At 46.1% G+C, this 25,976-nt stretch overlaps 1 protein-coding gene across 1 annotated transcript in view; it reads right to left on the reverse strand.

The window, feature by feature from the left end:
* LOC147624274 (Ubiquitin-like superfamily protein) overlaps positions 1-24,720 on the reverse strand; it is a 35,103-nt gene extending 10,383 nt beyond the window's left edge. Inside the window, exon 1 of the mRNA XM_086819248.1 lies at positions 23,925-24,720. Coding sequence (XP_086675374.1) covers positions 23,925-24,553 — 629 coding nt within the window. The 5' untranslated portion in view covers positions 24,554-24,720. The remainder of the gene's footprint in view (positions 1-23,924) is intronic.
* Between the last annotated feature and the right edge of the window lie 1,256 nt (positions 24,721-25,976).

Here is a 25,976-nt window from a genome sequence, read left to right on the forward strand (position 1 = left end):
AGCCCTCTTTGTCCTCCATTAGTCAAATCCCTGCCAAAACTAGCAGCACTTGCTCCAAAATCTGGTTCTAGTGAGTCTTTATCATGTTGCCTCCAGGATTAGCCCTGAGATTAGCATGTACATGTGTGCACATGACACTTGCTATGGACGGATGTCCAGATGGCTGACAGACACTAACTACGGAAGCCACGGAGAAGGATTCGGGTGTGAACATGGTGGTATGATGGTATCTTTCATCTTTGACTTTGGATGGATTAGATTGACTCTCAAGTTGACCTAAGGTTTGACCTTAGTGTTCATAGGGTATTTCAATTGCTTCAAGGCTAGGTTGTAGGGGGGAAAGTTGGCCATTCCAACTATGATCATGCTTAACAGGTGTTTTATGTGGGGTGGTATGATATGCTAGAGTGTATTCCCCTGTAGGATCTCCCAAGGCTTCGCGGGTTTCTTGTCTGGGACACACTGTGCTTTGGCATAGTTACCTCTGGTAACTGTGAGGAGCAATGCTAATCTATGAGTGACAGCAGGATAAGGGACTTTCTTCATTGTCTAAGCATTGGCATGTCACTCGAAGGATGACAAGTTCTTTAATTCATCACACTCTCTCGAGATGGCCAAATGATATTGATGCATGAGGTAGCCTCAAACTTGTACACAAGAGAGATGAGAAGTTTGGAATTTCCCTGTCTTAGATTGAATGTCGAGATCAGTTGACGGTTGGACCGTTTGATACTGAAACCGGATGAGAACCCAGATCGATGGACTGACACTTCATATGCCAAACAAAGATGTGAAAACACAGCGGAAATAACCATATACTATGTTAAAAGGAACACAAACACTGAGCTAGAACGGCCGGCCCCCCATAGGAACTTCTTTATTGATTGAGAAGCTTTACAAAATACCAAGGTGCGGGTGCATACAGCACTCGTTTTTCCACAAGCTTCCTCAACAAGCACTTGCACAGGAATCAAAGCGCAAACTGCTCCAAGAGCCAATATGAATCAACAGCCCGATGTGGTGCGGTGTCAAACCCAACGCTGCCAAAACAGCCTTGAAGAGGCTCTCAAACAGGTACACAGTCCCTGATTCCTCCCAACACAGCCCCTGAACCAATGCCCAGAAGGGAGTGGTGAAGAGAGAAGAAGAAATGGCCCAGCTGTTGTACCACTGTACAACCTGAGCAAAAAGGGAGAGAAGACCCGCCTGGCCACTGTACCACTGTACAGCCTGCCACGGTACTTCGGCAAGTCCACGATCCACAAAGATCTCCCAAGATCTGTGCAAAGATAGTTCAAAAACAGCCCTCAAAACTGTCCTCAAAATCTGGCCCAAGACTGCCCTCAAGGCTGGCCGGTTATGCTTCACACATGTGGCATGTACTGTCCATGTACGACTGTACGGACAGGCCCTGTTGGCGGCTGAATCTCTGTACGATCAGTCAAGAGATAACCTGCTGTACTTGCTGCACGGCCATCATACAGACAGCACAAAAAGAAACCCCACCTGCCAACATTCAACCGCCCACTGTTGAGTATGGTCTGCTGCCCACCTGTGCGACCAGCGATCTGCTGTATGGCCTGCACCTAAAAGAGAAAGATTGCCCGTCTACTCTTTCCAATTTGGTGGGGTGAAAAGTACCTAGAAGCCTTAAGTTGTCTTCACGTTGTTCAAGAACATGGGACATTCGTTGATGGGTAGTTTTATGCTTGTCCTAAAATCAAACGTGAGTATCTATTGGTTATGTGTGAAAACACAATCTCCATTCAATCTTAGATGAGGATTTGTGTTGGAAGTACGACTTGATTGTGCATTAGGTGGACTAGTGTTTGCCGACAACTAATGCAAGATGCCATTTGGTATGACAAGTAAGTTGTGATGTGTTGTGGATCTATGCTAGGGTTGTTATGGTAAAGCTTGTTGCACTTTAAAGTGTAACAACCCCACAGATCTCCTAAATGCAAGGAAGCAGGCTGATACATGCAGCTAAGGCTCATGGTTAATAATACAAAGTATACTAGCTATTTATAACCGGACAGTTATTTATAGCAACAGTAACCACTATATAAGTGGACTTGGGTTATTATTGTTCACAAAGAGTTATTCACTCTGAAGTTTGTGGTCTTTGATGGACCAAGATTAGCATTGGGAACATCATTGGATTCAATGGATCACAGATGGTCGTGCCGAAGGCCTCAACAGGAAAGCGTTGGTGGTATACCAGTGCTAACTGGCATGGTTCATGGGATTGGAGCCTTGGCCTCCACAAACCTAAGGTTGGGTGGTGAGCTAACTTGCGTCCCTCTTAGGGGGTTTGTACTAATCATTGGTGTGTTGCATTTAGGAGATCTGTGGAGTTACAACATTAAGACTAGATGTTCTGTGGGGATTCAGCTCTTGGATGAGAGTTGGATTAATGGTAAGCAATTGGATCTTTGTAACATGGTCTACAAGAGGGTCTTACACTTGCCTAGGTAAAAGACAGTAGACTTGAGTAGACGCTATGGACGGATGCCCGTATCTAAAAATTCGCTTACAATGACTTGTCTCCTTATGCATTCACGAGGACGCAAATTAAACAGAAATGGGAAAGTATGTTACATCTCGACAGACCTAGGATAAGGACTAGAGGCGTGTGCTAGGGTTAGGATTAACCCAAGATTAGGGCTAAGGCTTAGCTGGGGCGTGAGAACCTGGAGGGTTCACACATGGGCTAAGGGCACTACCAAAAAGAGGTCTAGATTGGCTAAGAGCTTATAATTAATAGCCCAAAGCTAATAATGGCTAAAAGCTTATAAATAAAGCAAGAAAGCTAATAAATAAAGCAAGGGCCAATAATAGCCGGGTTATTAGACAAGAGGTCAAGTAGTGACGGCTATCAAAGAAGCCTGCAAGATCTCTTGGCCATGGAGGAATCATGCAAGATCTCCTTGCCATGGAGCTGCAAGGTGGGTGGTTTGGCCTAGTGGTATGGGACGCTAGGTTGGGGCCATCGGCACCAAGCCGGCTTGCGGCAATTAGACCTCAGGCTCGAAGGTGGTTCAAGGCACTGAACCTACAATAGGGTGGTGCATCCCTAGCCAATATGTTTCATACATGCATAGATAAAATATGCTTCCATCTTATCCGAATAAAACTTAAAAAGTCAGTACATGTCTATTAATCAGAAACCAGATCCTTCTATAAATTGGTCAAGCTTGGCAAGTGCCAAGGCTTGCTTAATTAATAGAAGGTCGACTTCTAGGAAAAGGCCTTGAGACCCCTGCTAGGCAAATGATATAAACAAGGCCACCCCATCTTTCCCATCATACAATTAATGTTAGGCCTCTCTCTCTCTCTCTCTCTCTCTCTCTCTCTCTCTCTTCACAGCTCCCCACTTGTGTGTGTAGCACACGGTAGATACACACTGTGCACTGTGCACATGACACCACTCTCCACTAAGAAGCCCACTACCTAAATCAGGGCGTTAGCTTCAACCTTGGGTAACCCCACAAGAGATCTCCCAGCCAAGTCTGACATGCAACAAATCCAAGCTCCCGTCAAGGCGCCCCTGCTCCTCCGTGGCAGATTCAAAACTCCATACCTCTCATGTAGCTTGGCTTTCGGCTGCTACAGCTCGGCTTGCTCGAAAACAAACCTTAGCTCAGCCCGACCTACTCCAAACCTGGCTCTAATCCAACCACTCTAGCCTGAACATGGAGGTTACATGTTACGTCCAAAGGCTAACTAGGGTTAAGACCTTCAAGTTAGGTTAACTATAGCCTAGGGGTTAGTAGCATTTACAAACGGTGCCTAGGCTGAAGGTCCGAATTCAGGACTACAAAGAGGCTTTGTACTTCCACGTCATGAACCTAGACAGGGTGGACACGATGAAACCGATCCCGTCAAGTGGGAAGGACTCCGTTGGACACCCACACGCTTAATAGCACAACTTTAAAACCACAAATTTGAAATGGACAACTTAATACAACTTGAAATTTAAATGAAATGAAATGGAAAGATGGACACCAGCACTGGGGCCGGAACGGGCCGACCCCCCCCCTCAATATATGATATATTTATTGGGAGTATTTAATGAATACAATGCTCCATGGGTTCCAAGAACCAGATGATGTCCATGTACATATGAAAACAGTACCGAACAAATAGGCTCGAAGTCGAATTTCGATGTAGAAGCTCGAAGCAGAATGACCACTAGCGTGGTCCAATGTCTACGGTCCTGTGCTTTCACTGGACTCCGCGGAGATTGGATGGTCGTTCTGCTTCGAGCTTCTACATCGAAATTCGACTTCGAGTCTATTTGTTTGGTACTGTTTTCATATGTACATGGACATCATCTGGTTCTTGGAACCCATGGAGCATTGTATTCATTAAATACTCCCAATAAATATATCATATATTGAGGGGGGGGTCGGCCCGTTCCGGCCCCAGTGCTGGTGTCCATCTTTCCATTTCATTTCATTTAAATTTCAAGTTGTATTAAGTTGTCCATTTCAAATTTGTGGTTTTAAAGTTGTGCTATTAAGCGTGTGGGTGTCCAACGGAGTCCTTCCCACTTGACGGGATCGGTTTCATTGGTATCAGAGCACGGTTGTTTCCCTCTTCCTAGTGGGGAAACGAACCTGTGTACTGGACATCCCGCTTTTAGCAAACTTAAAACACAATGGACAGCCAAGGCAACCCTTTGGAAGTGCCAAATTCGAGGGGTCCATCTAGTGCCTCTCGTGGGTCCGATGCCCTGCGAGGTAGACACAAGCCCCTTGAAAGGGTTATTGATAGTGAATCAAAGAGTCAACTGTCTCCAGGAAAGACAGTCATGCTTGAACAAGAGCCTGATGCTATAAAGGCTGAAATGGAACATATGAGAAAACTTTTGCAGGCTCAAGAGCAAGAGTTAAAGTTTTTGCATGAAGATCCCCATCTACAAAGTGCTATTGAAGCCAGGAAGGCTGATGCTATGGTAGATGTAACTTTTGAATCAATGGCTCGTGAAGTGGACAAGAAACCAAGGGAGTTGGCACTTGCCTACCTCCTCCGCAAAGGTGATATCAAAGAGGAGGATGACGGAGAGCTGAAATTCAAAAATCCACCTCGTTTGAAGCATGGAGATCCCGCATCTCAAAGGCTGAAATCTTTTATGCAAAAGGAAGAGGTGACAGTCACCTCTCGACATGCATCCTTTCCACAAGGCACAAAGCCTGACAGATATATGTATGCCAGTGCTCATGGAGGGCATGAAAGTCACATGCATGCAAGACATGTATCTCATGCTGACAGGTCTACTTCTAGAAAAATTTTGCCTTCTGAGTTGTCTCATGGAGAGACATTGCCATATGCAGGTAAGTCACATGCATCTGAGTTTCGAGTTCGTGGAGCACATGCCACCGTGCCTCATGAAATTTCTATGACGGCCCATGGAGCCCATGGAGACAGGGCTGCCCCGTTGGATAAGGGGAAAAGAAAAAGAGAAGACCATGAGCCTCATGCCAGGAAGCTCAAGGAATTCAAAGCAGGTGACAAATCTGTCAAATTTGATGCTTTCCATGGTGAACATGATGCTTCTAAGGTGTTAGCATTTGTGGCACAGTTCGACATTGCTTTTAGCGATGAGGATTTCACAGAAAAGTCAAAGGTGCGCCATGCTAGCATGTTTTTGAAAGGGACTGCTGCTCATTGGTGGATCACTGAAAAGATCACCAAGGATCCCATTTCTACTTGGAAGGAATTCAAGGATAGATTTTATGCCCAGTTCTTGCCACCAAATGCAAAGCAAACTCTCACTCAAAAGTGGGACAGGTTGGAACAAAGAGACAATGAAAGCGTGCAACAGTATGTTAACAAATTCTGGAAAGTGTTGCTGGAAGTGACTCCCTTTATGCAAATTACTGAGGATGAAAGAAAGAGGAAGTTTCGTTCTGGACTGCAACCAGCATATCGATCGGGCATTGAATTGCACCCGAAACATACGTTGCAACAACTCACAGCTTCTGCTCTTGCTACGGAGCAATTGGTGCTCAAGATTAAACAGGATCAAGGAGGTTCAAAGGGGAAGGACAAGGTTGTCCCAAATCAGCAAAAGGGTGGACAGCCACCTAAAAAGAACTTCCGGGACTCCTACAAGGGTGGTAAAGCTGAAAATAACACATCTAAAGAATAGGGCCCAAGAAAGAACAAATTCGAATTAACCCCGGAGCAAAGAGAGCAATATGTTCCGACAATGCCCAGATCGCAAATCAAAGCACGAGGACAAGGACACCAAAGCTAATGTACATGCAGTTCCTAAAGTGCAAGGAAATACAGGTCATGATGCAAAAGAAAGTATGGTTTGCAAGGCTTGGGGGCAAATCAAGGATCAGCCCGCACTCTTCATGTTTGATGACTGTGCAACTGACAATTTCATCTCTATGCAAATGGTAGCTGCATTGGGTATTGAGGTTGAAAACATGGGACCTCAGATTGAAGCCGAAGCTGCATTTATTGGTAAAGAGGTGCAAGTTACCCCTTTGATAGGGAAGTTGCGCATCCATATCCAGGGCTACCTTGATAATGAGCATTTCTTAGTTGCTCCACTGAATGGATGTGATGTATTGTTGGGCAAGCCGTGGCACCATAGGCTTGAGCCCCGCAAAGATTACAAGTCCAATATGATTTCTTTTATGCATAAAGGCCGCATGCATTTTATTGATGCTGGCAAAGAAGGGAATTCCATCCCGCTTGTATCACACATCCAAATTAATAAAGCAATGAAAAAGAGTCTTTCAGCGTACTTGGTTTTTGTGCGTGATGCCAAATCATCAAAATGTGGATGCTATGTCTAATGATAGGCTGAATTTTCTTAATGCATTCAAAGACTGTTTTGCTGACTCGTTGCCAGGTGAATTACCTCCCCAAAGGCCCGAAGATCACCGCATAGATCTTGTGCCAGGTAGTTCTCCACCTAACAAACCCGCATACCGAGTGAGTGCTGCACAACAAGAAGAAATCATGAAGCAGATAAACGGGCTTTTAGAGAAAGGTTTGGTTCAGCCCAGTTCCTCACCTTACTGCTCTCCTGTGCTTCTTGTTCAAAAGAAGGACGGATCATTTCGTATGTGTGTGGACTATAGAGCTTTGAACAAGCTTACCATCAAGAACAGATTCCCAATTCCGCGTATTGATGATATCTTGGATAAGCTTGATGGCTCAGCTTGCTTTAGCAGACTTGATTTGAAGAGTGGCTATCACCAGATACGCGTGGTGCCACAAGATGTCCATAAGACTGCATTCAGAACAGCCTTCGGATTATATGAATTCTTGGTAATGCCTTTTGGTCTCACCAATGCTCCTGCTACTTTTAATCGTATGATGGATCGGATATTCCGACCCCATCGCAAGTTCACAAGAGTCTTCTTTGATGATATCTTGGTTTTCTCCAAGAATGAGCAGGAACACAGAACTCATTTGGTCACAGTGTTCGAAGAGTTGCGGAAGCATAAACTTTTCGTAAATGCCAAGAAAAGTGAGTTTTTCCTTTCAGAGATTCATTATCTGGGTCATATTGTATCCAAAGATGGAGTTACAATGGATCCTGCAAAGATGGAGACCATTCGGAATTGGCCCGAATTGCAAAACGTACATCAAGCACGAAGTTTTCTGGGATTATGTTCGTATTACAGGCGTTTCATAAGGCATTTTGCTATGGATATTTATGAGAAAGAGCTCTTGGCTATAATTCACGCCTTAAAGATTTGGAAACATTACCTTCTTGGGGCTGAATTTGTAGTCAAGACAGATCATCAAAGCTTGAGATACTTCCTATCTCAAACAAAGCTTTCAGAGATGACCAAACTGATCTGGAAAATTCTAGAATCAGTTGGTTTGGTTAGAAGCTCACTTTTTCCTATAAATAGAAGCCTTCCCCTTTGTTGAAATTCAATAGTGTTTTGCACTGTTACCCTATCTCTCCCAAGTGTCAAAAACTGTGAATTTTACTCATAATTCATTAGTTTTTGACCTTCCCTCTTCTAAAAGATTGGTGGCCACTCTTGTTTCAAACAAGAGTAGAACCCTCAAACCATCAAGCCAAAGGAAAGCTCTCAAATTATCAATGTAAGTTGGAGATTCTTTTCTTTTCTATTTCTTTTATAGTTTTTTATGATTTTTGTCTTCTCTAAATTGAATGGATATTATGCCTCATTTTGAAAAAAGGCATTCCCCTCTCTTCTTTAGTAAATCCAACCATTCTTTATCCTAGATGATTGATTATTGGATGAAATCAAGTTTTTCATAATGTTCTCTTAAATAAGTAAAAAATGTTTACACTAGAAATACTCTTGGTGAACTTCTAATTAGTTTTAGTGAGTTAAAATTTGAAAAATGGTCAACCATACAAAGGAGGTTATGGTGAAATTTTTTGAAGCCTCCAGGTTTGCTTCAGCCATTGCCTATTCCCTCACAACCTTGGGAAAGTATCACGATGGATTTTATTATGGACTTGCCTAGATCCCAGCATGGGAATGATGCTATTTGGACTATTGTGGACAGGTTTAGCAAGCAAGCTCACTTCTTGCCCGTCAAGAAAACCATTAAAGCTGATCATATGGTAAAGCTTTTTCTTGCTAATATTTTCAAGCATCATGGTAAGCCTAAATCCATTGTTGGGGATAGAGATCCCAGAACTACAAGCCTATTTTGGAGGGCTTTGTTTGATAATATGGGTACTAAACTTGAGTTTTCATCAGCTTATCATCCCCAAACGGATGGCCAAAGTGAAGCTGCAAATTCAGCCGTGTTGGATTTATTGAAATGTTATGTGGCAGATCAAAAGACTGCATGGGAGAAGTATCTTCCACTTGTTGAGTTTGCCTACAACAATACGATCCATGCTTCCACAGGAAAGGCTCCGTTTGAGATTATTTATGGCAGAGTGGTCTTGCCACCCATCCTTCGTACAAAGGATGAGATTTTTGCAGCTAATGAATATGTTCGTGACTTGGATGTTGCCTTTGGTCAGGTGCGGACAGTCATTGCAAGATCTCAGGATAAGCATAAAATGGCTGTTGACAAGCATAGAAGGGACATGGAAGTCAAAGAAGGTGACTGGGTATTGCTGAAATTTGAGAAGGCTAGGCTTCGGAAGAGGCCAGGACGAGAAGGATCATATCCTAAGCTTTCTCCTCGCTATTATGGACCCTTCAAGGTGATTCACAAGATCAATGAAGTGTCATACAGGCTTGCTTTACCTAGTCAATGGAAGATTCACAATGCTTTTCATGTGAGTCTATTTCGGAAATATGTGGGGCCCGATCCTGATGAGCCTGTCACAGAAGATCCGCCAGAGATTGAAGAGCTTGAGGAGATCCTCCATCCAGAACAGATTGTTTTTCACAAGGAGAGAAAGCTACCTACAGGAAAGCTTTCCAAGAGATACCTTGTGAAGTTTAAAAATTATTTGCCTATTGATGCCAAGTGGGTAAATGAGGATTATTTTGCAGATTATCCGCAATTGTTGCAGGTATATCTTCAGGCTTTTCAGTTGAGGTCAACTCTTTAGAAGCCCGGGGGGGATGTCACCAATTGGCCGACCATTTGGTCCATCTCCAGTTTTGCGTCTCGTTCACTTGAGGCCAGGCCGGTGTCTCATGTGAAGAGGCCAGTATTTTGCTGACATGGACGGGAGCCAAACTGGTGCCCCCCGTGTGTTAGCAGGATGGTGTCGTATGGACGGGAGCCAGACCAGTGCCACCCGTGTATGACCTGGACTGTGTTCGACCCATGGGATTGTCAAGCCATTGAAGAGCCAGTATTCGTGCCGTGTTTTGCCTATGGGACTGTCACACCATAGGGAGACTCGTGCCTGGAACTGTGTCTTACCTATGGGACTGTCACTCCATAGGAAGACCAGGTTTTTATGTTTTTATGTTGTGCCAGTTTTGTGCCGACAGATATTTTGTACTTGTTCCATGAACGGGAGATATGTCCATGTTACTATTTGCACATGCACACATATTTTGCATGTTTGAAACTGTTTTCGCATGACATGTATTTGTGTGTTTGCCTGCTTGACGTGTTACTTACTGAGCGGGGACGCCTGCCAATGAGTCGTGAAGTCTGCTCTGTATTCTGACGAGTTTTGGTGCATGTGAACAGGTGGTAAGTATGTCGCACATGTTGTTTTTATTATTTTATTTCTAACCTTTAGTTTTATAAGGTTAAGTGTTCACATTCACTTAAATGTGGGCACCCCCTTTGGGCACCCACTTAGGGGCCAAGGTGGGGAGCCCCACTTAAGTGAGTGTGGGGGTGGGCATGGTCACCTACCCATACTCCCCACCCACATGCAAGCGTAGAGTAAACTACACTTTAATTTTATAAAAAAAGGGCTCCCTCCTGCAAGCGTGGACATCACCCGGCGATCAACCTTCTTACGTGAGATAACCGGCGACTTTCCCTCTCTGGCGCATGTTTTCATGAAGGCGACTGCTTATGTTCCCTCTGCTGCTGCTGGCTGCGCCTCCTCTTCTACAAGCGGCTAGCGCTGACTGCAGGTGGTTGCTTTCACCTCCTACAGGCGGCTGTTTCTACTTCCTATAGGCGGCTGCTTCTACCCTCCTACATGCGGGCTGCTCCTGTGTACAGCAGCCAGGCGTCCTTCCTCACAGGCGGCTGTGTGCACCTCAGCCCCTTCAGCAGGCGGCTGTCACCTCCAAGGGCTACTCTGCTGCGCTGCCTCCTCTCCTGCAGGCTGCCCTTTTTCTCTTGCAGTCAGCTGTGGGTGTACACTCTCTTCATAACAGGTTGCTCCTCCACACAGCAGCCAGGTCTCTCTTCCCTTGCAAGTGGGTACTCCTCCTCTCACAGCAAGCGGCTGTGGACTTTTGCGGTGGTACTTGTCTTGATGGTTCTCCACGAGGTGATTGTGTCTTCATCAAGGTGTTATATCTTCTAAGGCTACCTCTCTGTTTTCTACTTTGAAAGAGGTGGCACATCTTCTCCACTGGCGTTCTACAAGGGGACTTCGCATCTCCTGGGTGGCTTCATCATACCCCGGGTATTGGTTCTCTATCCGCTATCCACAAGTAAGTGAATTTCAGATTTAAGTAAAGTATTTTGTGTTTAAATCTGGTAAGGGATTACCGACTCCCTATACGGCCAACACCCGTTCGGTGCCGGGTTGTCCAAGCTCTATTGGAGAACCTCGGTCCAAAGGTGCTGAGATCGGGAGAGCCACGCGTTAGTACGAGAGCGCCTGTCTGTGCGTGGTCTCGGAACACCAGTGTGGCGCTCTCCGCGGAGTCCAGTGAAAGCACAGGACCGTAGAGATTGGACCATACTAGTGGTCGTTCTGCTTCGAGCATCTACTTCAAAATTCGACTTCGAGCCTATTTGTTTGGTACTGTTTTCATATGTACATGGACATCATCTGGTTCTTGGAACCCATGGAGCATTGTATTCATTAAATACTCCCAAAAAATATATCATATATTGAGGGGGGGGTCGGCCCGTTCCGGCCCCAATGCTGGTGTCCATCTTTCCATTTCATTTCATTTCAATTTCAAGTTGTATTAAGTTGTCCATTTCAAATTTGTGGTTTTAAAGTTGTGCTATTAAGCGTGTGGGTGTCCAACGGAGTCTTTCCCACTTGACGGGATCGGTTTCACACGATCTTGGGAATGTCTTAGTTTTTTAATAAGAGCAATACGATGTGTTAGATTATCGATCTCATAAGCTCTCATTTGTTCATGAAGGTGAATTGTATGTAACCTAGGGTGATGTTCCTTCTAGATTTTGTGATGTAAACTCACCAAGGAGATATATTAACTCTTTTTGATCCGAACTCTGAGTCATTTTATTGTTTTCATGATCTTTTCAATTTTGAAGTTTTGTTAAGATCATATACTTGTCAATGTAATTCAATATCAACTAGCCAAGTTTCTATAGAACAATAAACTTTGGATGACAATTTAAAAGAGTTTCGTGATATACTTCCATGCGAGTTACTTGATGGTCCACCACCCGAGAGGAGCATTGATCATGCGATTGACCTATTGCTTGGTAGTAATCCCATCTCCCTTATCGGTTTAGCCAAAAAGAGGAAGACGAGATTGCTCAACAACTGCAAGATTATCTCAATAAAGTTTTTGTTCAGTCTAGTAGGTCTCCATGGGGCACTCCTGTTGTTCGGTTACGGAAGAAAGATGGTAGCATGCGCTTCTATGTAGATTACAAAGGCTTGAACAAACTCATTGTCAAGAATAGGTATCCCTTGCCAAGGATGGATGTGTCAGAATACGCAGCGGAGATGATGACCAGATCTGGGAGCACGAGCAAAACGCAATGCAAAAAATAACAGCACAAGAGATGGAGAGGTAGAGGCATGTAACTCTGATGTATATACACAAAAGAATCCCATAAATGATACAATAGTGACAAGGGGGCTGGGCCCTGGGGGCCATTTTATATGGGCCCCCAACAGCAGTCGGCCTGCTGTAGGGCAACCGACAGGACCACAAAACCCCACGACTGCTGAAATGCACAGTCGGCCAGCATCAAGAAGGTCCACGACCTGTGCAGAGCACTTGGCCACCTCCAGTGCCTCCACAGATGCAGTCGGCCAAGTTCAAGGTCCTCCTGCCACTACAAGACTGCCTCCCATGCCATTGAAAAATAGGAAAAAATGGGGGAAAATTACAGAGAGTGGGGAAAAATGAGAAAACACCTAATAAGGGCGGGCACACCCACAACACAGGCCCTGGTGTATATGTATAGACAAGAGATGACTTCTAACACCCCCTCTCAGCTCCTGGCTATGAAACCAACCACAGGGAGCTGGGGTGCCGCCTCAGCAAATCCTGAGATAGCGACTTCGTGAAGAGGTCCACCATATTGCCTCCGTCGAACAAAACTCTAGCAAGATGTCATCAGCAACGATCTGTTCACGAACAAAGTGCCTCTGGATGACCATGGGTTCCTCCAGTGGAAGCCCAATCCTACAATGCAACCTCTGCATCCTCACCACCTCACAAGCAGCATCACAAGCAGCCCAGTACTCTGCCTCTGTGGTCAACAAGGCAAAAGATGACAGCCTCTTACTACTCCATAAAACTGCTCCTGGGCCTCAAGTAGATCTCCTCGTGTCCGGATCTCCTCCCCAAACTGAGTCACTCCAACCGTGGAGTCGGACTCTATCCAACAATCCCCCTCCTGTGTAAAAGAGTCCATGATCCTTCGCATGTCGCAAAAACCACAAGATACGTAAACCTGTCTCCCAAAGAGTCATCCGTAACCATGAGCTCAACTGCCTCATCAGGAAGCTCCCGTCCAATCTGGTGTTGATCCTTGTGAGTAGTGTGATGCCTCTTTGACTCAGAAGCAGAATGGTTCATTGATCTGGTAGGATGTGCAAAGCCTAGTCCTGGAAATCTGCTAAAGACCACGCAAGGCCTTTTGAAACCTGTTAACCATCCCCTTTGAATCTGGAACCACAAAGCCTGGAGAATGCACCTCCTTCTACAAGTAATCAACTACCACCTGCCTGGCTTTCTGAAAGGTCCCCGTGGAAAGAACATCCTCATCTACAGGAGTTTCTTTGTCCCGAATACTACGAGACATCAGAGCATAAGTGTAATATGCGGAAGCTTCAAAGAAAGATCGGTAACTTCAAAAACTCAGAAATCAGCACTCTTTTCGCGACGGAAATTAACGCACAAACTGAAAGGAGATGTGCAGAAAATAGAGAGAGAAGGGGGGAGATGGAGAGGACACAGTATTGGGTCCCAATTACCCTCTGTAGGGCCCCCACCACGGATGGTGTATTTGCTTTATTAGAATGATGTAAATCTGAAAACAAATACAGAATTCTTGACCTTTCTTGGCTGGGAAATCCTTGCCCTTGACCTTCAGAAGTCCACCCCTTTGCTTAGCAATCTCCTTGGCTTGTCTAGCCCTTGATTGGCTTGAGCTCTTGGTGAATATTGAGATGAATGATGGGATTGTGGACCTCTCCTATTTATACTACTCTTCAGGGACAGTCGGCCAGTATAAGAGCGGGCGGCCAGCATACAAATCCCCACGATTGAGTAAATTCAGCATTAAATGCTCCAAAAATCCTAATAAATGCTGCGTAAATTCCCTAGCAGGCTAGGGAGGCAAGCGCTTGCTTCTAGAAGGCTGGGCATAGCCTTTGCCCACAATCCATGGGCTGGGCAGCCTGTATGGGCTGCCCCATACTTGCCCTACAGCCCTATGAAGGCTGTAACCTCCTGAAAATAGCTTTATTCTTGCCTTAGGACTGTACTACAGCCCTTCCAGGGCTGGTGGGTCCAGCTTGGGCCTTACTGGCCCACATGGGGATGGTTTCACACCATTCCCATGCCCATACTAAGCTCCGGGGTAGCCCTATGGGCTGGCCCCTTGTCGTAAACATAATCTACTCAGTGATCTGGCATCCAGCACCATACCAGATACACAAAACCACTGACATCATTCTAGAGGGGGACTCACAGCGCGGACTGGCACTGTTTCGTGTGCAGGTCACCTTGGACTCATGTGCAGGACAATGCACACTGACACCTTCTGTACAGAAATGTCTACGTGGCATCCAAGTGCGGGATGCACGTGACATCCCCTTCTGCTTAACTTGACGGAAGCTGCATAGCCTCCAAATAATCCGTCAATAACGTCGGATAGTCTTCGAAAAACTCTTTGTCGAGCCATACCGCTTCATGAGTTCCTCGGTCCTGAAACTTTGTGAGGAACTGTCGTAGTCTTCGGCCTGAGCCATGCTTGAAACGGTGCAGAAGGATCTGTTCTTGAACCATTACTTCTGCTTCATCCACAATATCTGGTTCCGCTTCGTCTTTGACCTCTGAAGGGGGTGGCCCTGCATATGGCTTTAACCAACTAACATGAAATACATCGTGCATAGTCCAACTCGGAGGTAGCTTTAACTGCATAGACACCTCATTAATCTTTTTCCGGATGGGAAAAGGTCCGAAGCTCCTGAAAGACAACTTTGGGCATCGCTTGCCCACCTATTTCAATCTTTGCTTCATTATCCGAAGATAAACCCAATCTCCTTCCGAAAACTTCATATCCCTTCGGTCTTTATTGGCCTCTCGAGTGTAGGCCTCTTGCGCTTTAGCCAATCTGTCTTTAACTGACTCTAGGATCTCTTGGTAAGACTTCGTCACTCTGTTCGCCTCCGGTACTGAAGACGAAGTCCTAGTTAACGACGACTGGAAAGGTCTTCCAAACGCTGTCGCATATGGAGTCCTGCCAATAGCTGAAGAAAAAGAGTCATTCAAAACAGCTTGAACTAAAGGCAAAAACGATTCCCACTTACCTTGCTGATCGTGGACATAACACTTCAGCACATCAAAGGCCAACTGGAAGTATATCTCTGTCTGGCCATCTGTCTGTGGGTGGAATGCACTGGAAAAATTCAGCTTAGTACCAAAATTATCAAACAATGCCCTTCAAAAATGACCGATAAACTTGGCATCTCGGTCTGACACTATGGTTCTAGGAATCCCGCCAATCGGGTACCAATGCCGAATGAATAGCTCAACAACATCCTCGGCGATCACATTGGCCCTGCAAGGAATAAGCATAATACATTTACTAAACCTATCAACAATCATTAAGCACTGCGTATTACGCTTACTCGAACTGGGAGGCAGATTTGTGACAAAGTCCATTGAAATGTCCTGGAAAGGCCCCTCAGGAATTGGCAAGGGCTGTAACAACCCTATCTTCTTTCCATGAGGAGCTTTCACCTTTTGACAAATGTCACAGCGTTGTACATATGTAAAAACAGCACGCCTCATCCTTAGCCAATAGTATTGCCGTTCTAATTTCTCCAAATACGAATTCATGCCCCTGTGACCACCTGTAATGGCGTCATGGGCATCATGGAGAAGAGCTGCCCGGAATGACTTCATGACACAAAGTCGGCCTTTGTAAAAAAGCCAACCATCGCGTATCAGAAAATGGCATGGTCCTGTGGCATCCAATGCATGTTCCCGCTAAGTACCGAATTTCTCGGAATCCGCATACGTGTGCTTCATGTCCTCTAGTCCTGTACCAACAAGGTCAAGTCTAGTGGTCTGAATCGTAGACACTTGTCCCTTCCTGCTCAAAGCATCGGCCACTGGATTGGCCATTCTTGGAAGGTACTCAATCATACCACCGAACTGCTGGAATATCTCACTCCAGCGGTGTTGTCGATCACTCCACTGTGCACTTGGCATCGTCTGAATCCAGCGCAATGCCTGATGGTCAGTGCGAACCTCGAAGTCACGGCCATACAAGAAATGTTTCCAATGTTTCAAGGCCGGTATAACTGCTAGGAGTTCACGATCATAGACTAAGTAGTTCTTTTCGGCGGACAGTAACTTACGAGACATGTAAGCTACTGGATGACCATTCTGTTGCAATACACCTCCAATTGCGATGTTACTCGCATCGGTGATCACTTGAAATGGTTTGTCCCACGAGGCAAGGGCTAAACAAGGCACTTCTGATAAAGCCACCTTGAGGTTCTGGAATGCCTCCAACGCTCGTGGAGTCATTCGAATCTTTTACCTTCTTGTTTTCACTCCCTTTAGCAGATCGGTGAGATCTGCCAAGAGATCAGAAAACTTGTCGATGTGGGTAGAATATGCCTGGCATATACCCACAAATGATCTAATGTCATAAGTTGTCTGAGGTACTTCCCAGTTAACAATTTCGGCCACTTTAGCCGGATCAAGTCGAATGCCTTCAGCACTAATTATATATCCCAAGTAATGTACCTGGAACAGATAAAATTCTGACTTCTTTTCATTGACGTAGAGCTCATTGCTTTCCAGCAACTTAAGGACTTTCTCCACATCAATGTCATGCTGCTCAACTATAGCTGAAAAGATGAGTATATCGTCCAGAAATATGTTCGAACACACACTTTCCAATCAAATCCCGGAAAATACGCATCATCATGCGGTTAAATGTAGCTAGGGCGTTCGTCAAACCAAATGGCATGACCACAAATTCATAGTGGGCCCGTTCTGTACGGAAGGCTGTCTTGGGGATGTCCCCCTCTACAATCCGTACCTAGTGGTACCCACTCTTTAAATCCAGTTTGGAGAACACCTTTGCTCCATTCAGCCTCTCGAGAATATAGTCAATTCGAGGCATCGAGAATCTGCTCTTGATAGTCAGCTTGTTGAGTGCACGATAATCGACACACAACCGAGAAGACCCATCTTTCTTCTTGACAAACAAGATCGGTGCTGCAAATGGCGACACGCTGGGGCGGATGAAGCCAGCTTGCAACAATTCTTGGAGTTGGCAGTTCAACTCCGATTCCATAGCCTTGGAAAGGCACGAAAACTTGCTCGGGGGTTCCGAGCCTGGGAGGAGGTCAATCCTGTGATCCTCCGGTCTGGACGGGGAAGCTGGGGAGGGAGACTGTTCCGAAGAAAAATCTTCTGAAACTTTTCATGGAGAACCGAGTACTTCTCGGAAGCACTGGCCACCGTCTGGGCTGTCTGGATGTAAATCATCACACACTGTGCGCCTCTCCTAACTGCTCGCTTAGCCTGCAAGTGGCTTATGAGCGGAAAGTTTGGAATACCTGGCTCACACTTAATGGTCGCCGGGGTGTTTGACACATTCCGATTGATCTAGAACGTGTGCTTGTCCCACTTGACATCAGGAAGAAACTTGTGAAACCACTGGATACCCAAAATTATGTCTGCTCCTACAAGAGGAGCAACCATAAAATCACGCACAAAATCTATGCCCTGAATCACTAACTTAGCACCTAGAGCTTCATACTTGATGCTCGTTGTCATACCTGTGCTAAAACCCTCAACCTGTTTGTCCACCGAAGTCAGCTCGAAACGGGCACGCCTAGCGGCCTGTTCCGTGACCACATCCTCCGTGCTACCGCTGTCAAACAAGAAGACGACTCTCTGGCCACCTATGTAGCCAAAGGACTTGAGCAATTCGTTGTGCTCATACTCCTGGTCATGGGTGCCCTTCTGCTTATCTTCGAGCTCCCGGCTAATAATTGCTCCAACTGAAGCACCGGGGGTTGAACTAGGGTTAGCCGCTGGGGTCTGTGTGGGAGCTGAGCTCACCACGGAAGCTGTGGAGGCGGCGGCGGCCTTTAGAGGCTTCTTCGGACAATCCCGAGAAGTATGTCCTTTTGTATGACAAAAGAAACATCTACCCTCCTTCTTGTACTGAGAAAGCTCCTCAGCACTCAACTTGCCACCTGTCTTGCCTGCCTCCGCTTTCTGGTCTGGAGTAAGCTTAGACGCATTGTTCTAGTTCTTGGAGCTAGAGGCTCCCGAGCTCTGTACTGGGGAAGACCCCATCTCGTTCTGGCTTTTGCCCCCCGAGGTGTTGGCCCTGGGAGAAGCCGGCTGGGGCTTGCCACCATGGTGTTTCATTTCTGCACTCTGCACAAGCGAGAGTGCGTCCTCAAAGGTGGCTGGAAGCCAGGAAATCCTTGCCCTTGACCCTCAGAAGTCCACCCCTTTGCTTAGCAATCTCCTTGGCTTGTCTAGCCCTTGATTGGCTTGAGCTCTTGGTGAACACTGAGATGAATGATGGAATTGTGGACCTCTCCTATTTATACTACTCTTCAAGGACAGTCGACCAGTAAGAGCAGGCGGCCAGCATACAAATCCCCACAACTGAGTAAATTCAGCATTAAATGCTCCAAAAATCCTAATAAATGCTGCGTAAATTCCCTAGCAGGCTGGGGAGGCAGGCGCTTGCTTCTAGAAGGCTGGGCATAGCCTTTGCCCACAATCCAATGGCTCCTGTATGGGCTGCCCCATACTTGCCCTACAGCCCTATGAAGGCTGTAACCTCCTGAAAATAGCTTTATTCTTGCCTTAGGACTGTACTACAGCCCTTCCAAGGCTGGTGGGTCCCAACCTGGGCCTTACTGGCCCACATGGGGATGGTTTCACACCATTCCCATGCCCATACTAAGCTCCGGGGTAGCCCTATGGGCTGGCCCCTCATCCTAAACATAATCTCCTCAGTGATCTGGCATCCGGTACCATACCAGATACACAGAACCACTGACATCATTCTAGAGGGGCTCACAACGCGGACTGGCACTGTTTCGTGTACAGGTCACCTTGGACTCATGTGCAGGACAATGCACACCTGACCTCGGACGACTGAGATGGATCCCTGGCTGACTCGTCCCGGACTGGGCTCACATGGGACCAGTTCACCATCCCAAGTCCTGCACCTTCTGTACAGAAATGTCTACGTGGCATCCAAGTGCGGGATGCACGTGACAATAAGTTACCTGTTCAATTTCCTCTGACTGACGAACACAAGAACTACCACCATCAGTACTGGAAAGTTCCTGCCAACTGCTGCCATCTACTGGCAAGCTATCCACCATCTAGTCTCGGAAAGCCTGCACCTGTAGCGTATCCACACTTAAGTGGCTATTATCAGACTGCCACTCATCACAAACCTGAGGACCTGGGAGAGAGTGTGGAAAGCTTGTAAACTCCATTCTCCACTCCGCCTTCCCAAACTACCTAGCCTGTTGCTTTGTCCCGGAAAGCAACAAAATGCTCATCAAACTCCACCCGTACGCCAGTCTTGCAAACCTGTAGCACTGCCAACAGACGAAAACCAAGTGACAGAACATACAACACCTGGGAGGAATGCTTCCCCCCTCTGCCATCCGGAACTATCTCCATCCTGCCCTCACTGTGAACTGGGATAGTGGATGTATCCCCAGTAAGAATGTGACCAGAATACTTGCAGAGATCCTGTAAATATGAACAGGAAGGAGTCATGTGCCTGGAAGCACCACTGTTTAGAATCCACTCCCGAGTATCCGTTGCGGAGAATCTTCCAGCCTCCTCCTTGCCTGAAGAAAATGAAACATCGGTGTCCACCTCCACGTGCACAAAAGCCGGAGTCTTCATTATTGCTGCTGAGGAATCTTCACCCTTCTCGGTCTTCCGCTTGGGACACTGCCTCCAATAGTGGCCTTTCTTGCCACAATCATTACAGGTCCTCTCTACCTTTAGTTTCTCGCCGTCAGTAACGGACTTCTTCTCAGAAGACTTCTCCGATGAAGCCTTCCCTTCGCCCGTGTTACGGCCTTTCACCATTGGCCAGTTAAGGCCTCCGAACCTCCACCCTGAGGAGGGTTCGTGAATCGTTCCTCCTGGTCCAAGACCATGGGCACAAGCTCCTCCCACGTGATGGTGCTGAGCCTGCCACTGGTAATCAAAGACGAGTAAAATGCTGAGTACTGAGAGAGCAAGTGTGACAGCAACGTTATGGCCATGTCCTCTGACGATATCTCCTTCCCAGCCTGAAGAACTTCCTGCTGAAGAGCCTGCAGCTTGTTAATATGCTCCCGCATCGTCGACGACTTTGCAGGGCTCATAACCCGCATCTGTACTTCCAAGGAAATCCTCTTCATGGGCGATACCCGGTTGTAAAGAGAAGCCAAATGCTGCCATATACCTCTGGCCAGTGTCATATGCTTTACATGATTGATTACCTGCGGTGTGCAGCTGAGAAAGATAAACGAACGGACCCTGGCGTTGACACGATCCCACATCTGTGCCTGTGCCTCCCAGTCCCTTCGGATCGACGGTAACTCCCCTTCCCCTACTTCCGACCGTGGAACCCCAACAACAACAAAATCAGCAAGGTCATAAGACTCCAGAACAGATTCCATCATAACCTTCCATATGCCATAGTTGTTCCCGTCCAACTGACAGTCCACCGGGAACGTGGGGAGTGTCGGGATCTTCACATGCCTCTCGGCCATCTCTAACAGATCTGCCATTGCGGGGATGTACTTTGAAAAAGGGTGGGTGGGTGGGTGGGTGGGTGGGAACAAAGAAGAACTAACACCTGCAACAACAAGTGGCTGTCCAGCAAATCAGCCCACCGTCCTCTAGCTTCTCCTCTTCCCAATCAGTCCCGTACAGTCCACCAATCAGCAACACAATAGTCCCCCTCTTGCTCACACAAATCCCAAGAACTATCTAGAGCCTAGGCTCTGATACCATGTCAGAATACGCAACGGAGATGATGACCAGATCTGGGAACACACGAGCAAAACGCAATGCAGAAAATAACAGCACAAGAGAGAGAGGTAGAGGCGTGTAACTCTGCTCTATATACACAAAAGAATCGCGGAGATGATACAATAGTGACAAGGGGACTGGGGGCCATTTTATATGGCCCCCCAACAGCAGTCCGCGTGCTGTAGGGCAGCCGAGAGGACCACAAAACCCCACGACTGCTGAAATGCACAGTCGGCCACCAGCAGGGGGGGTCGGCCAGCATCAAGAAGGTCCACGACCTGTGCAGAGCAGTCGGCCACCTCCAGTGTCTCCACAGATGCAGTCGGCCAAGATCAAGGTCCTCCTGCCACTACAAGACTGCCTCCCATGCCACAGAAAAATAGAAAAAATGGGGGGAAAATACGAAGAGTGGGGAAAAATGAGAAAACACCTAATAAGGGCGAGCACACCCACAACACAGGCCCTGGTGTATATGTATAGACAGGAGATGACTTCTAACAGCTAGTAGATCGTCTTCAAGGTGCTAAGTATTTCACCAAGATTGATCTGCAATTAGGCTATTATCAAATAGGATTAAACATAAGGACATGCTGGAGGCTGCGTTTCGGACGCGCTATGGCCACTATGAGTTTTTGGTCCTACCTTTTGGGTTGACGAATGCTCCTGCTACTTTCAACAAGTGAACTATTTATTTCATCCATATCTAGGAGAGTGGATTGTTGCTTCTTCGATAATATAGGTCATTGGAAGAGCGCATACAACATCTCAGAGTTGTTTTGGAGATACTCAGACGAGAGAAAGTGTATGCGAAGGAGTCAAAGTGTGATTTCTTCAAGCAAGAACTCTTGTATCTGGTTCATGTCATCTCTGTTGATGGTGTGAGGATTGATCCAGATAAGGTTGAAAAGGTCCTGGGTGGCCAATTCCACAAACAATTAGGCAAGCAAAATCATTTCTTGGTTTCACTAGCTCTTTCAAGAAGTTCACAAGGCTTATGCTAGAATTAGCTTTTGAAGGGGGTGAGAAGCAAGAAGGGCAATGTCACATGCACCATGCGCTGAGGTGCAGTTTATAGGAATATTTGTTGTACGCCATGACCCCATTGTGAGCCCTAGTCCGAGACATGTCACGCACAAAGTCATTCCAAGCCTTAGGTGTCAGAGTCTGTCACTTAACCCACTTGGAGAACATTCATTCATTTAGGTCATCCTAGCATCAGCAAGCCTTTAGGATAATTTAGAAGAGGCTTAGCAAAACGATGAAAAGGCTCTGGGCCAACCTAGGAGCCTTGGGTAAAAGAGTGCACAAGAAAAAGCGTTGATGAGAATATACATGTAGGTTGTAAGCGATGAATCTTAGAAGAAGGTAGAGCAATCAGCAGTAATTGTCCAAAAAATGCAGCAATCCACAGGACTGTAATTCTGAAAAAAACACAGAGGTGAATGGACTATGGATAGGGAAAAATCTAGGGTAGCAGAGAGAACTTTGAACCTAGAGCGATGATACCATGAAAGAGTGTAGAGAGCGGAAGCAAGATGAGCACTAGAGTGTGTTGATCTGAGATGTGCCAAAGAGAGAGGGATGTGAAGCAACTAAGCTGAATATACTGCAATGAAAGCAATCCCGAGCAAGAGACATAAAGGTCTCATAAGTGAGGGATACAAGAGATGACCAAGCTATATAAAAGTGAAGAAGCTAGCGCACCTATATATAGGTCATGAGGGGTTGGGCAACTAGAACACAAGACCTGGCCGATTGGAGAAAAAGGAGCTGGCCAACTAGTGGAGCATCACCCAACCTGGGAAAAATACCAAGAAAATGGGGAAAAATAGGGTGAAAACAGGGGTGGCCAGTGCACAACCAAGGGTTTTAAAAGGGATCAAATGTGGACACAATACATGGGCAGAATATGGGGATGAATGTACTAACATTGGGCTAGTGGACATCAAAGGCCACACCTAAGAGGCATACAATACCTTTAAGATCGAGCCAACAGCTTGCATGTGCTTAGGATAGCAATCCGCCAACAACTATTCAACACGTGCACCACACGTGAAGCTAACATGCTATTTTGAGACATTTAATGCTATAACCAGCTGGTCGTGAGCAATTATAGCTGGACAACAACAGCCTATTCCCACCGACCAGCAGCATAGATGCATATATAAGCAGCCCCTCCTCCATGGCATAAACTCATCTCATAATTCATTCTTCAGTCATAAGAAACAGTGAAGATATGTATGCTTGAAGACCTTGGTCTTTGCATGCATAAATCTCAGCTAGGCACCTAGTGCTTCCGTCCATATAGGCAGCCCTGAAGATGATTCAGCAATCAGCCTTCAGTAGTGCATCTCCCTCAGCAGATCTGGGTGTCCATAAGGCTATCTGAAGTGGCTTCAAAGTTGGTTTCATACCACTTGATGGTTCGGCAAACATCTGGTCTACAACGTCCTTGCATTTGGCAGTCTCCGTCGGTCAATTCTTAGTAAGTTCTCTACATTGTAACAGTTCTCCAAAGAAATACAAGCAAATACTCCTACTTGCAAGGGTGGCGAGGAGAGGGGGAGGGGCTTCAATGGGTATATTGGGACCCAATCTGGTGTCATATCTCTCTCTCTCTCTCTCTCTCTCTCTCTCTCTCTCTCTCTCTTCCTTCAGCTCTGCCTCCTGTGTATAAAAGATTTAAGTGGATTGCTTCATGCTTACTACATAAAGGTATAAAGAAGGTCCACAATGCACCTTCACTAGCTTACTAGAATGTTCTTTCTTTTTTAGCGTTTTTTTTTTCTACCGGACTACAAATTTGGCTCAAAGACATCCATGGTATTGACCTCTCTCTCTCTCTCTCGTTTTGGGGAAGAACCCGCTTACCAGATGTGTGCTCGTTTGGGGCTAGTGGTGGGCAGGGCCTCCTCCACAATTTTCCTCTTGCCGAATTTCTTAGCCTCAGCAAGGCCCATAGCGACAGCCGATTCGACCTCATCCATAGCTCTGGAGGTCTCCTCTGTGTATTTCTCGATCTCTTTCGAGCATCCAGACTCGTCTTCTTTCCGTTTCACCTGCTTCTTCAAAAAAGCATTTGCAGCTTTCTCGAGCTCTCTTTCTTTGGCCTGCGCCTTCCACTCCTTGAGCTTCTTCTCCGCGTTCACATGGCGGAGCCGCCGCCCGCTCATATCCCGGCAGGCGTCAAAATTGCTGGTCTTCTTCTGTCCGGCCTTCGTGGCCGCCCCCCTGAGAAGGGATCCAAAGCCCCCCTTTCCCCCCCGCAGGCGCAGAAGCAGGCTGCAGGATGGGAAAACGCCATCGCCGCAAGCAGAGAGAGAGCTCTGGGACCTGATTACCCTAGTTCCTGTAAGTATAAGCAGGGGCTCGGCCGGAATGTGCAGGACAGCCGCGATCTGGTCCTGCAGGAGAGAGCCCGTTATGGTGTCGGAGGAGAAGTGCAGACATGATGTCCGGCCGTCCAGTCCTCGCAGTAGCATCTGAAACGTAGTGTCCATCGCCGTGCTTTCTTCTTGTCTGGAGCTTTCTCCGCAAACAATGGCGCTATGAACACAGACAGATCTAGTCCTTCACCTAGGGTTTCACAGAAATACGAAAAGGTATAATTTCTCAAAATTGAAGAAGTCTCGTTTGTTAGTCGGTACACACAAATGATGGGTATCATAACATCAATGATTGCTACTTCACCAAGTCACAAACAAATTATGCAGCGTCTTCACTCTAGTGTAACTTGTTGGGTTCATCTCAATACAATGGTTTGGACATAGGCACAAATCATCTCCAATTCAATAGGTAATCCAATCTCTCTCGTAGATTTCATCATCTCCTGCAATCTCTCTCTCTCTCTAAACTTGACAATTTGTAAATGACTAAAATGATAATTAGAATCATGAACAAGCATTACACACAAAAAACAATACATTTGAACACTATATGAAAATGTGGTGTCCGAAATGCTTTACATACAAAAGTTTCCATAAGCAATACAGAGGTCACCAAAAAAACACATGAATATTATAGACTATACTGAAATGTAGTAACCAAAATGTTTCACATACAAAGGTCATCATAACCTATATATAAGGACCACCAAAAAAAACTCATATACAACTACCCTAAATTGGAAGATATAATACATCTAACTAGAATCAGATGGTGCCACAAAATCTTGGTGTGTTGTAGACGTAGAGCCTCCTTCATCAAAAAAACGACGTCTATGTGTTGTCCTATGCATGCTGCAAGATAACGCCTATACTCAAAATTGCAAGATCAAAGTGCTGGACAATTGAGACAATAATTTGCAATAATTTTTGGGTCTTTTGTGAGCTTGCATTTCTCACACGTTTGTGGTGGGAAACATTCTTAGCAGATCTTTCCGAGGATATATTCCATGTTTTACAAAGTATAATTCAAACTATTAATGTTTGTCAAGCTATGACAAATAACGAGGCTTTGTTACAAGTGTTAGAAGTCATCTGCTGTCTAGATTTATACACCAGGGCCTTTGTTGTGGGTGTGCCCACCCTTATCAGGTGTTTTATCATTTTTCCTCACTCCTCGCATTTTTTCCCTATTTTTTTCCATTTTTCTGAGGCTTGGGAGGGCTGCCAGATGATGCTAGGAGCACTCCAGTGCTGGCCCAATTGATGTTCATCAATCGTGGGCTACAGGGCTGCTGCTGCTGGCCGACTGGTTTTCATCAGTCGTGGGCATCTGTATCCTGGCCGACTGCATTTATGCAGTCGTGGGACTTTTTCTTCAGTCATGGGCACTCTTTCTACTGGCCGACTGCCCTCTATGGGAGGTATATATAGGACCCCAGCCCCATACCTTATTTGTATCATTTCTCGGGATCTTCTTGTGTATATAGAGCAGAGATACACGCCTACATCTGTCTCTCTCTTGTGCTGTTTTTCTGCC

Source organism: Cibotium barometz, chromosome 25 (assembly GCF_041138505.1).
Source record: "Cibotium barometz isolate CiBa-2024 chromosome 25, ASM4113850v1, whole genome shotgun sequence".
Taxonomy (NCBI): Eukaryota; Viridiplantae; Streptophyta; class Polypodiopsida; order Cyatheales; family Cibotiaceae; genus Cibotium; species Cibotium barometz.